The 12,879-nt window shown below is 42.8% G+C and overlaps 1 protein-coding gene across 1 annotated transcript; it reads left to right on the top strand.

The window, feature by feature from the left end:
* Window positions 1-4,887: 4,887 nt before the first annotated feature.
* On the top strand, window positions 4,888-5,463 carry LOC135477018 (mannan endo-1,4-beta-mannosidase-like). Its single transcript, XM_064757166.1, has one exon. The coding sequence runs from the start codon at window positions 4,888-4,890 to the stop codon at window positions 5,461-5,463; it is 576 nt and encodes a 191-aa protein (XP_064613236.1).
* Window positions 5,464-12,879: the final 7,416 nt, after the last annotated feature.

Below are 12,879 nucleotides of genomic sequence, written 5' to 3' on the forward strand. Positions count from 1 at the left end.
TAAAGCCTAATTGCTATGTGTAAATGAATGAATACTATGGCTTAACACCTCATCGCTGTGTAAATGAATGAATGTTGTGGCTTAACACCTCATCGCTATGTGTAAATCGGTGAATATTATAGCTTAACGCCTCATCGCTGTGTAAATGAATGAATGTTGTGGCTTAACACCTCATCGCTATGTGTAAATGAATGAATATTATAGCTTAAAGCCTCATTGCTATCTGTAAATGAATGAATGTTGTGGCTTAACACCTCATCGCTGTGTAAATGAATGAATGTTGTAGCTTAACGCCTTATCGCTATGTGTAAATGAATGAATATTATGGCTTCACGCCTCATCGCTATATCTAATATGTAGCGTAATTATTTATTTGAAAGCTACATTTGTTACATATGTATTATATGGTTGGTGGTTAATGCCGAACATGAGAACTTTAAGAAAGTTCTCATTTTTGGTAACAATAATTTTCCCCACCCAACAGAGTCTACCACAGACAGATATATGTTGGTGTAACAAACAGGTCAACCTTTTCCGTTTATACATCGTTAACACGGACATCGACTGGTTTCATTGTATGTTTGGAACTACAAGTCGCACGCTTGCCTGATAACAGGAAAAGAGGAGGAAAAGTGAACTGACAAAAGAAGTGGTTTTACGAAGGCCTCAGCAGACGTCAATCACAGCTATATATAGCCAGTTTAGCGTCCTGAGGTGCAAAATTTCTTGCAATGGGGCCGATTCCCCCCTTACCATACATGGTCCGTTTTATGTCTTCTTCAGGTTCTATGTAACGAGTACACCATGTAAAATTTTAGAGGGGATCCGTCCATTGGTTCTTGACAAGAAGCTGCTTAAAGATTTTCCTTGAAATCAAATATGGCCGCCACCCTAAGTAAAGAACCTAGAAGATCAAACTTCAAAACCGTAGAAGATAACATTCGCCACAATTCTGCTGCCAAATTTCAGATAGTTGCGATTTGCAGTTTTATGGGAAAAGGGCAAAAAGCACTGTCCGAGAGGAATTTTTTAATCGTCCTAGCGAAAACAGCAGGCTCCAGGATTTTAGTCTGGAAGCCTAACAAATATATACTAACGTACAACTAGCCCCTAAGTCCCGTTTTTAAACCTACGGCTGTCTAACGTATATAGATTGTGATGGCGATGCCTATTAGTATATGTACATTTCTGTGTGAAGATTTAACGATGTCACATCTGCCTATCTCCGAATGGCCTATGGCATGCAGCCTTTCAACCTCTTTCCAAATATATGTTATCAGTTTATGTAGTCCTTGAACAAGGTCGTTAGCAATTTTTGCTGAGGTGATACCTGTGATTCTTTGGCTCAAAAATAAAATAGAGAATCCTTCGAAGAGACAGGTAAGAAAGACTGGGGAGGAATAGCTTTGACATTTGTCCATGTCGCCAACTGCCAATCAAACAGCAGCAGGCGCCAAACATGGACGCGACTGTCTGCACGTGTATCAGAATGATAAGGCTAAAGGAAAACTATTCGGCGCTTTACATAGCTAAAGTGTTACGGATAATTTTGTCCTCAGTGCACATTGTAGGAATGTTGGTTGTAGAAATGATATTTTTGTAGTTTTCATCCTACAAACACACGCTACAAATCGAATGATTCCTGTTTTAGCATATTTCTACTATCTTAGTCATTCCTAGGCCATCTTAGTCAGGGAAGAACGTTTCTAACAACTCCAGCAGCTCAAGGCCGGCGTCTAGGCCATTTGACAAAATCGTCTCTAATTTCCACCAACTCCAGTAGCTCAAGGCCGGCGTCTAGGCCATTTGACAAAATCCTCTGTAATTTCCATAAAACTTGCCCATTAACTTTGTAGTAATGATATAATCGACCAGCACGTATTGTTCACATTAATGTATATTAACAAATGTAGCGAAGATGGTGCAAATTAGATTATCAGATATATATCTAAAGGGAACAGAATTTCTGTAAATATCTGGTTTGGTGTGTCGACAGAAAATATCATCCTGTTTACATTTTTTAAAATTTAATTAATTTGGAAGTTTTAGAAATTTTTTAATAGTGGTTTTTAAATTTCCCTAGTTATTATCTTCTGGAATATTCTCTTTATCGACTGATCATTTCATAATGTTTAAACATTTCTCTAATGGTATGCAAAAGCTAGAGCATTACGCGACGTCAAACATGTTGCGTGTAGGGGTTTCATCTGTGACGTATTTGGTCTACCCATTGTGACATCGCGCTGTTGAAGCTGCAGTGGAATGTCCAGCGTCATTGAAATGACGTAATACGTCCCACTTCAGACCTCTGCTGGTATCCCATTGACATCAAATGTCTGTTTTAATCTCTGTCCACACAGTTTTATAACACTTTTCTTTCAGTATTCCCTACCGCTAATTGCCCAGTCAGTATTCCCTACCGCTAACTGCCCAGTCAGTATTTACCACCCCAATTGCCCAGTCAGCATTTACCACTCCAATTGCCCGGTCAGTATTTACCACCCCAATTGCCCAGTCAATATTCCCTACCCCCAATTGCCCAGTCAGTATTCCCTACCCCCAACTGCCTAGTCAGTATTCCCTACCCCCAATTGCCCGGTCTGTATTTCCTACCCCCAATTGCCCAGTCTGTATTCCTCACCCCAATTGCCCAGTCAGTATTCCTCACCCCCAATTGCCCAGTCTGTATTCCTCACCCCCAAATGCCCAGTCTGTATTCCTCACCCCCAATTGCCAAGTCAGTATTCCCTACCCCCAATTGCCCGGTCTGTATTCCCTACCCCCAACTGCCCAGTCAGTATTCCTCACCCCCAATTGCCCGGTCAGTATTCCCTACCCCCAATTGCCCAGTCTGTATTCCCCACCCCTAATAGCCCAGTCAGTATTCCCCACGTGCTAAGCGCATCCAATTTTATCTTCTATTATCTACAAATCTAAGACTATAATTCACATGTCAGATTTTGACTAAGACCAAAAAAACTGCTTGTGTAAAATCAGTCATTGATACACGTTGATGCCGTTCGTGGTTTGGTCATCCGAGTTAGAAATGGAATGAGCCAATTCAAAACTTCTTCAGAGAACAATTTATTGCGTTTGTGATGATGAGTGAAAAAATCCCGGTGAGACTGCACTCTTAGATTTTAATTTCAGACATGTACCTTGCGTGGGCGGTCTTTGTTGGTATTACATTGTTTGGGGTCGCCCACTCGGGGCCCGTGGATCACCGTGTCACGTCGTTGACGAACCATTTGTTCAGCAAACTAGAACAGGTTGGCAAAGACCCGAATAAGATCTTATTTGGTCAACAAGATGCCACTTCCCTGGGAGCTGGGGAGGACACCCCCCATACATCGTTAAACCTAACAATGGTCCAGGAAACACCACAGGCTGGATTTATTCGGTAAGATAACCACAGAAACATCAGGCATAAAGGAAATGTCATGCTTCTGAAAACAATAACAGAAACAGTTGAGTATGTCACTATACCGAGTTTAATTTACAACAACACGTATACCACAAACACCCACCCTACACACACCTACACACACCTACACAACAAACCCCATATAACACACACCTACACAACACACACCCATACAACACACACCTACACAACAAACACCCATACAACACACAACCATGCAAGAAACACCCATAAAACACACACCTGCACAACAAACACCATGCAACACACAGTCATACAAGAAACACCCATAAAACACACACCTGCACAACAAACACCTACACAACACACACCCACACAACACACACAACAAACACCCGTACAACACACACCCATACAACAATACCTACACAACAAACGCCCACACAACACACACCTGCACAACAAACACCCATACAACACACACCTACACAACAAACACCCATACAACACAGACCAACACAACACTTACACAACAAACCCCATACAACACACACCTACACAACAAACACCCATACAACACACACCTACACAACAAACACCCATACAACACACAACCATACAACACACGCACAACACACACCCACACAACACACAACTACACACCTACACAACAAACACCATGCAACACACAGTCATACAAGAAACACCCATAAAACACACACCTGCACAACAAACACCTACACAACACACACCCACACAACACACACAACAAACACCCGTACAACACACACCCATACAACAATACCTACACAACAAACGCCCACGCAACACACACCTGCACAACAAACACCCATACAACACACACCTACACAACAAACACCCATACAACACAGACCAACACAACACTTACACAGCAAACACCCATACAACACACACCCATACAACGATACCTACACAACAAACACCCATATAACACACACCTACACAACAAACAATCATACAACAAACACCCACACAACAACACCCAATGTGACATAATAGGCATACCTGATTTAATTGTTTTCTTATTTGGGGAAGAGCAGCAGAGTCCGCAAATAGCAACGGAGTCATGTGATTCGAAAGTGACGGTTGGCGAAGTTTTGATGCTACCTGAGTGGAAGCGTCGCCCATATTTGTGTTATTGACGTTGGATGATAGGTTTTCCTGAACATTTCCATCTCGTTTTCCAGAAACAACAAGCCACTAGCGGTTATGAAGACGAATTGGGTGACGTCAAGCAGATGTGCGGGGCGATACCCGGCCGTCCTGGGTCTGGACTGGGCACATTCCACTGCTGATCGCAACACGGTGCTGAGGACACTATCTAGGCACGCCTATGACCGAGGAATGGTGATCACCACCACGAACCATTGGGATAACCCCCTGACCGGCGCCAACGCCTGGATCGAAAACTCTCACGGGGACTCTTGCCGGGGGGAGACCACGCCGCCAAGTTCTAGGGAATGCTGGACAAAGTCGCAGAAATCGCCAAGACTCTGAAAGGATCCGATGGAAATCTTATTCCCATCATCTACCGACCATTCCATGAGAACAATCGCGCTTGTTTCTGGTGGGGGCAAACCAATGCCGCCAAAAACACCGCGGATGACTTCAAGAAGATCTGGCAACACACTGTCCACTACCTCCGCGACATCAAAGGCGTCCACAACTTTCTCTACGCCTACTCTCCCAACGCGGGCTACGCCAACCTGAACACTAAAGGCAGTTTCGTTACGTCCTACATGGACACTTACCCGGGTGACGACTACGTCGATGTCTGGGGTGTGGATGATTACTACAACATCGACGATCCGAGTCGTCTGCAGAACTTCGCAGACAGGTTGTCCGAATTAGTCCTGGAGGCAGAGAAACGCGGTAAAATCCCCGCCATTACGGAATTCGGATTGCAAAACAACGGTCTCGACAAGGATAACAACTTCCTCATGGATCGCCTCTTGAATCCAATCAAAGGTGTCTGTGTGACCAGTCGTCCGGCCTCCCGCAGACTAGCCTACATGTTAGCCTGGGCCAATCACTGAAACGATAAAGGCGACACTGAATTTTTCCTTCCTTACGATAAGCATCCGGCCGAGTCCAGCTTCATGACTTTTTACCACGACCCTGTCACTGTCTTCTCTAAAACTATGCCCAATATGTACTCCTGAAATATTCATAATATAAAATATTTGCTCTGACTGTTGAGACCGTTTTTTTTTTTAAATTAACGTTGTAACTTTTTCTGGAGGTTCTTTTTGCGTTTAGCTCGCAAGGGTTTTGGCAAAATCTAGAATACTGTGCGTAGAGCTGAGACAACTTCAATGGCCTCCATTCGCACATCCTTCCTAAAATTCGAAATAAACTGCAAGAACTTTCTGTTACACTCAGTCGTGACACTACCTATCATCGTCTCCAAGCGTATGTCGTTTCTTACAGAGCCCTTTTGCTTCACGGCGTGTTGTATTGTCAAACTCATGGCAAGACCATCTGCAGGTTGCTGGGAGACCTTCCCACATACGGCAGGAGAGGAAGCCAACATGAGCTGAACTTGAACTCACAGCGACCGTATTGGTGAGAGGTTCCTGGGTCGGTTTATTCCACTTATGCCTGCGATTTGAAAATTAGAGTAGAAAAGTCGAAACAGAATGAAGGCATAAGTGGAATGGAGGGACAAGGGATTAGGAATAATCGCTCAGGTGGCAAGTCAAGTCGGATCAGTCAAGCAGGACAAAACTCAGATATTGATAAAAATTGTATATTTATTTTTCTCAGACATGGGCATTATAATATAGTCCTGATAGAATTTTGAACAGATCAGGCTTTAATACAATTATGTTATTACAAATCATAAGTACATCATCCTGGATACCGAGGCGGCCTACAGCATCAGGGAACGTGTACCACTTAGAAATTCTTCCTTCATTCGTCTGTATTTCTTTCTCTTAAGTGGATGAGCAGCACCGCCTTCTAACTGTAAAACTTGTCGCTGTCCATCCTTGACAGAATCAAACGTCGACGTCTTCTTTGCTACTTTATCACAGCGATGAAGGCCGTGTCCGGTACGCAAGCTTCCAAGCTCTTCGGTATACAGGGATGGCATTGGCGTGATTTCTTCTCTCGCTCGTTTCTTCAAGGTTGCAAGAAACTTGCTTGCATTTGGATCATATATATCAGTGCAAAGCGCAGCTCGACACCCGATAAAATCACATCTCCACCAGCATTTTGTGTCAAGTTTTCTATTACTTCTATACATAAAACCGTTAAGAAGTAGACTGCGTCCTATGCGCTTGCCGGTAACAAATTCTACTTGGGTCTTAGGAGCGGCCATCGTAAATGTTAACTAAGTTATGGTGGAATCAATTTTGGTTTAAATACTGGTTTCGGGATCACTTTCCTGGCGGATATCGTGGTCCATGAAATCAGTTTTTTTTATTTTTTTAACTCATGAATATTTCTGATAGATAATGACAGTGTGTAGGTATATTATTTACATATGTACATGAGTCAATTACTGGAATTAATCCTTATGTAGTAATATATCTATAGCTTATTGTATAGGTTCAATCTTTACATTAGAAATACATAGATCCCTACATTACAGAATTACATTGAGTTGCCTATACAGAAATTTACATAGAGAGAAAACAACAGTAGTGCTTTTATTTATTGGTTAGCAGTTTTGTTCTCTTGCTTTCTCCTCTGTGACGTGGAGTTCAGGTGCTCCCGCCACATATACCGGACGCCGTCGAGGAAAAACCAGTGTAATGGAAACCTGTGCCTGTAACAGGTGCGACAAGTATAAATGAGGAGTAAGGATGTCAGGCCTCATCCACTTAGTTGAAGCAAGAGATAGCCCCATTGTTATGAAGTTTTTTTTAAGTTTCTGGTCTTCGTTTCATTGATGTTAATTTTCTTTGGTCCCACGGGTCTTCTTATTGTTTTTCTTGTCTTCTACTTTAGTTGATTTCCTTTTCTATTTCCAGTTTTTATTCGTGGCCTCACATGACGGCACAGACAGCACGTTTCATAGACTGGTAGAGCAGTTTCTGGCTATTCTCCAACTATGAACGTAACTGCGGCCGATAATTAAAATTTTCATCCTTGTTTTTTGTTCCTGTGAAAATAAATAGAGAAAACAAATATACAAGATGGTTGTTGTATTTTTTGATTGGCGAAGCGCTTTTGTTTATAAGGTAATGTATATTTTAAGCAAGAAGATATTTGATCAAACAGATACTTAGGAGCAAATTAGTGGTATAGCTAACAATCAAAAATTGATAGAGGGTCTGCCGTCGTATGATCATATACACATTTGTAAATAAATAGAAAATAAATATCAACTGATAAGAATAGATAAATAACAGCAAACAAGAGGGCAGATTAGTAAATGGAGAAACATTATTAATCACTACAGTCATCAACTTTTGTGGTCACATTGTTTTTGTGTGCTATGTTTTTGCAGATCAGTTTATAGGCGTTTTATCGGCCCTCAAGATCAAGGTATCGCTGATATAGTCGGGAATGAAGTTGTAGGAAGGAATTATGTATAAATGGCCTCAAAATCAAGGTATCGCCGTTGTTAGCATATGTGTTTCGTAATTTCGGAAAACGCACTGCCTTTAATCAGAGAATAGTGACGTGTTGTTGAGCAGAGCAGAAAGGGCCCTCAGAATCAAGTTATCGCCCTAGTTGGTCAATAGTGTTTTATTAGATTTGCCTGTCCTAACCTGTCTATTTTATGTATTCTTTTAGTAAGGAGAATATTTGTGCTCTCACGTTTGGGGCTAAGGATAGTCTGAAAGTCAAGCTCACAATTGTAGATTTTCAGGCATTCTGCAAATCGTCTTTGTTCTGTACTGTGTCAAATACATTGTAGCAAATAGTGCTTTATGTTTTTATCATGCTCCTGACAAACGTTGGGGAAGAATTTTGGATTATTGTTGCTAGATGTCCTTCGAGCCCTGTTATCCCTAGTCTCAGGCGTGATATGTTTTTGTCATCCTGGTTATTCAGCAATTGGAACGAATTTAATTTTGTAATCGCCCAGTCTAATGTTTTATAGTGCCACCGTCCGGGGGATTCTTTATCCCGTTCCTATTTCCACTGATTGTATATTTGGGTATTGATCAATGGATATATTTCAGTTTGCCCCAATGGGATGTCTATATCTAGTTGATATCTCTGTAACCTCGATTTTGCTGCCTGATCTACAATTTTATTTCCTCAAATATTAACGTGCGCTGCAACCCATGCTAGAGTCAGTTCGTTTGTTTGTTTTTGTATTTTGTTAGTTAGCGACATTATTTCTTGCAGGAGGTCTGGTCTGCTCTCAGATTTGGGGTTTTGGATGGAAATTAATCCGCTGAGGGAATCGCTTAATATGTAGTTTTTAACTATGTTTAGGTCTGGTATTGCAAATGATGATCCAGTGTGACCCTGTACATTTTTGGATCCGTCAGTATGTATTTTTAAATGACCGTTGTAGTGTTTGTGGAGGTATCCTAAGGCTTGAGCTTTGATATATACTGGGTTATCCAGTTTTGAAATTTGGTCGTGGAGTGCAGTGTCTGTTTGGGCAGTATGCAGTAACCACGGGGGTTGTTATTGATATGCGTTTTCTTGTTGCTTTGGCAAGGCAATGTCACATCTGCAAAGTAGTCTGTTGATTTCATATCCTATTGGGGCTGAGTGTTTTGTCCATTTTTTTCCAGACATTCATACTCAGAATATGGGAGAGTTAGATTGTAACATGGCTGTGTATTACCGTAAGCGCTTATTTTTCCTGCATATTTGAGGGTTAGTTGTTCTCTTTTAAGGCGAAGGGGTTTTTCAAGGGGTGGAATCACAAGAATTCTTTCTGTTTATATACAAGAGCCCGACAAAAGTGAACACTTTTCAGACTAATGCGAATGCTGACAAGTGACTACATTTCAGTGTCAGTCAGGCGATAATCGGATTATAGTATTCCGCTGAGAAGTCTACTGGGTGTCATAATCCCTTGCGTAGGCGTAAGTGGAATGAATTGATTTCGAATCGTAGTCATAAATGAGAGACACCCCTGGGTCATTGCCCTGCGCTGTTGGGCTAGCCCCCTAGGTCACGGAGGCCACCTATTCCACATAGGCCTAATATACCCCCTATATACTTCTGGGTCATTATTCTGCGCCAGCACGTTAACCATATGGTCACGGGGAACCTTTTCCCTAGCAACGGCAACTCGGGTCAGTGAAGGGACACCTAAACTCGGGCACCCGGACCCTAAAGCCGGACACTCGGGTGTGGCACAGCAGCAGGTAAGCCTTAATATAACGGGGAGGCTGCATATTTTTAATCCCATAAGGTGGCGAATCAGGACCTTCATCCATTAATACGTCAAAAGTGTATTATGACGCAACGTTTACGGTGTTACAGTCTATCAGTTTCTTTTATAACGTCGTACTGTCTTTTATGTGACGTCATAATTATGAGTTGGGAAAGGAACATTTGACGTCAACACGATGACATCAAGATTTTGCTATCAAGCGTTTGAAAGGTCCCAATAGTGTGACAGCGGCCGAATGGTCACACGTAACCGGTGAAATACGCCCTCTTGTCAATTTACGTCAGTCCGGGTTTTATTCCAACTGTTCACGTAAATGCTTAAATAGTAGCAATTTACACGCACTATGACTTATATTAAACATACAATGACATTAAAACAATGCAAGGGGATATGGCATCGGAGATGTCAGCTCACCAGCAGAATCCTAGTTTATGCAGGAATACAATATAGGCCTAATTAAAGACATTCAGCCGACGCTGACGTATTTAGGCCTATATGTGCTATTAGGCCTCACTGACACGCGACGTTTTTGAACGACGTTAGACATGACACTTCCCCCAGACACAGATCACTGACACTGGATCAAGTTGTACAAAGATTGCCAATCTGGTTTTGATATTTTCAAGTTTTGCGCTTGCCTATTTACCTGATAGATGTGTAATCCTGTGTTCACGAATGTCCACACACAAGGCAAACTTTCCCACACGTGACGTACAGACAGCGCAAACCACATGCATACTGGCGGAAAAGTTGTGAGCGGTCTTCAACCGTCGTCAAGACTATCGGCAGCGAAATTGGGCGGAAATCAGCTGCTTAGACACGGATTCTTGGTAAAAGATAACAAACAGAGAGTAAGGGCCTACCGGTCAATTGAAAGGGCTGTCTTTAATAAAACTGTCTTAAAAAATAAGACAGGTGTTTTCAGTCCAGATGGAAAGGGTGGCAGTCTGTATGCAGCTGGTGTGGGCAAGAATATAGTTTGTGGGGGATATAATGGATGGGAACTATATAGTGGGAAGGGATATAGTGGGTGGGCGTCGTCATATGACTGAAAAATTGTTAAGCACGACGTTAAATCTCAAGCACTCACTTACTCACTATAGTGGGTGGGGATATAGTGGACAGGGATACAGTGGGCAGAGATATAGTGGGTGGGGATATAGTGGGCAGGGATACAGTGGGCAGAGATATAGTGGGTGGGGATATAGTGGACAGGGATACAGTGGGCAGAGATATAGTGGGTGGGGATATAGTGGGCAGGGATACAGTGGGCAGAGATATAGTGGGTGGGGATATAGTGGACAGGGATACAGTGGGCAGAGATATAGTGGGTGGGGATATAGTGGGCAGGGATACAGTGGGCAGAGATATAGTGGGTGGGGATATAGTGGACAGGGATACAGTGGGCAGAGGTATAGTGGGTGAGGATATAGTGGACAGGGATACAGTGGGCAGAGATATAGTGGGTGGGGATATAGTGGACAGGGATACAGTGGGCAGAGATATAGTGGGTGGGGATATAGTGGGCAGGGATATCGTGGGTAGAGATACAGTGGGTGGAGGAATAGTAAACACGGATATAGTGGGTAGAGATATAGTGGGCAGGGATATAGTAGGTGGGACAGTGCGGGTATAAATTCAGTATACAAAGTCACCGATGTCTTTATTACGGTCTCGCTAATGCGATTGTAGATCAGTAACAAGAGATTAACAATCCAAGAATAACTACTATTAGATCGAATTACCGATATGAGATCAATACTCTACGATTATACAGTTCTTTCAAACGTTGACCCTGTTCTTTACAGCACATTTGATTGATTCGTATCCATGTGGTTTGTTTTTTTCCTTCCAGGTATACGTGCTGATTGTTAGAGAACTCCTTACGTGAGGTCCACTAAAATGCACTCAGAAATCGATGTTAAATAAAGCATTATGTGTGGTGCAAAAGGTCCTGGACTCTTCACAGTCGACAGTGTGTAATGATTGACCTCCAGTGGTCGGTGATCCGATTTTAAAGGCAATTAAGTCAACATAATAACGATAATCGGGTTTAATACGAGTAACTTAGATCCCTGTGTGTTCAGTAAGGCGTGAGCTTATCTACAACGCTGGGTATTGGTCGCGCTTATTTCCATGTTCACTGCCTTACAATCAGCTACCTAACACGCCCGAGCTTTGTCTGGGGCAGAACGCAACAAGCCTTTCGGGCAATTTTCTCATGAAATTGGTAGCCGTAAGAAATGAATAATGCTACAGGAGGATAAGTAAGTTTGTACAAAGATGTACTGACTGTAAGCAGACTTACGATCTAGATTGTTTTGCGACAAAAATGGCAAGATTGAGATTTACAAAGTCAGAAGAAAAATGATAAGCATGCAGTCAATTTTGGAGTTTTCCACAACAATATTGGTAGGGCAACAATTATAACAGCAACCGCCGATTCCACAACAGCCGAAACAGCCGATTCCACAACAGCCGAAACAGCCGATCCCACAACAGCCGAAACAGCCGATCCTACAACAGCCGAAACAGCCGATTCCACAACAGCCGAAACAGCCGATTCCACAACAGCCGAAACAGCCGATTCCACAACAGTAACAAGAGCAGCAATCATGAGTACGACGAAATCGGAAAAGTTACCAGCAGTGTACTCGGGACTCAGTCCTAGGGGAGCACCCGGTGTCTATCGTCACGCGATTCGGACCCGATTCTGGCCTAAGACCTGGTCCCAGGACACACAGTCTGCGTCTTCAGGTACTTTGTTCATCCAGTCTCCCAAAGACAGGTCTTCTGACTTCCGACAAGAGCTGTGGTCGTATCAAGGCGAGAATCGAGGGGCGTCGAGATCTGGTACCCACCAATTACCACAGATACCTTACAGGTAGGCATGTGGATTAATTACTTAATCAATGATTGACTGATTGATTTATTTATTTACTTGACAGGTGTTTTACGCCGTACTCTCTATATATGTATTTCACTTATACCACGGCGGCCAGCATTTATTATGGTGAGAGGAAACCGGTCATGCAGGGCCAGGGGATACCCACGGCCATCCGCAAGTTCCTGGCAAACCTTCCCGCGTACGACCGAGAGGAAGCCTGCATGAACTGGTTGTTCTCAGGTTTCGTAG

Source organism: Liolophura sinensis, chromosome 10 (assembly GCF_032854445.1).
Source record: "Liolophura sinensis isolate JHLJ2023 chromosome 10, CUHK_Ljap_v2, whole genome shotgun sequence".
Classification (NCBI taxonomy): Eukaryota; Metazoa; Mollusca; class Polyplacophora; order Chitonida; family Chitonidae; genus Liolophura; species Liolophura sinensis.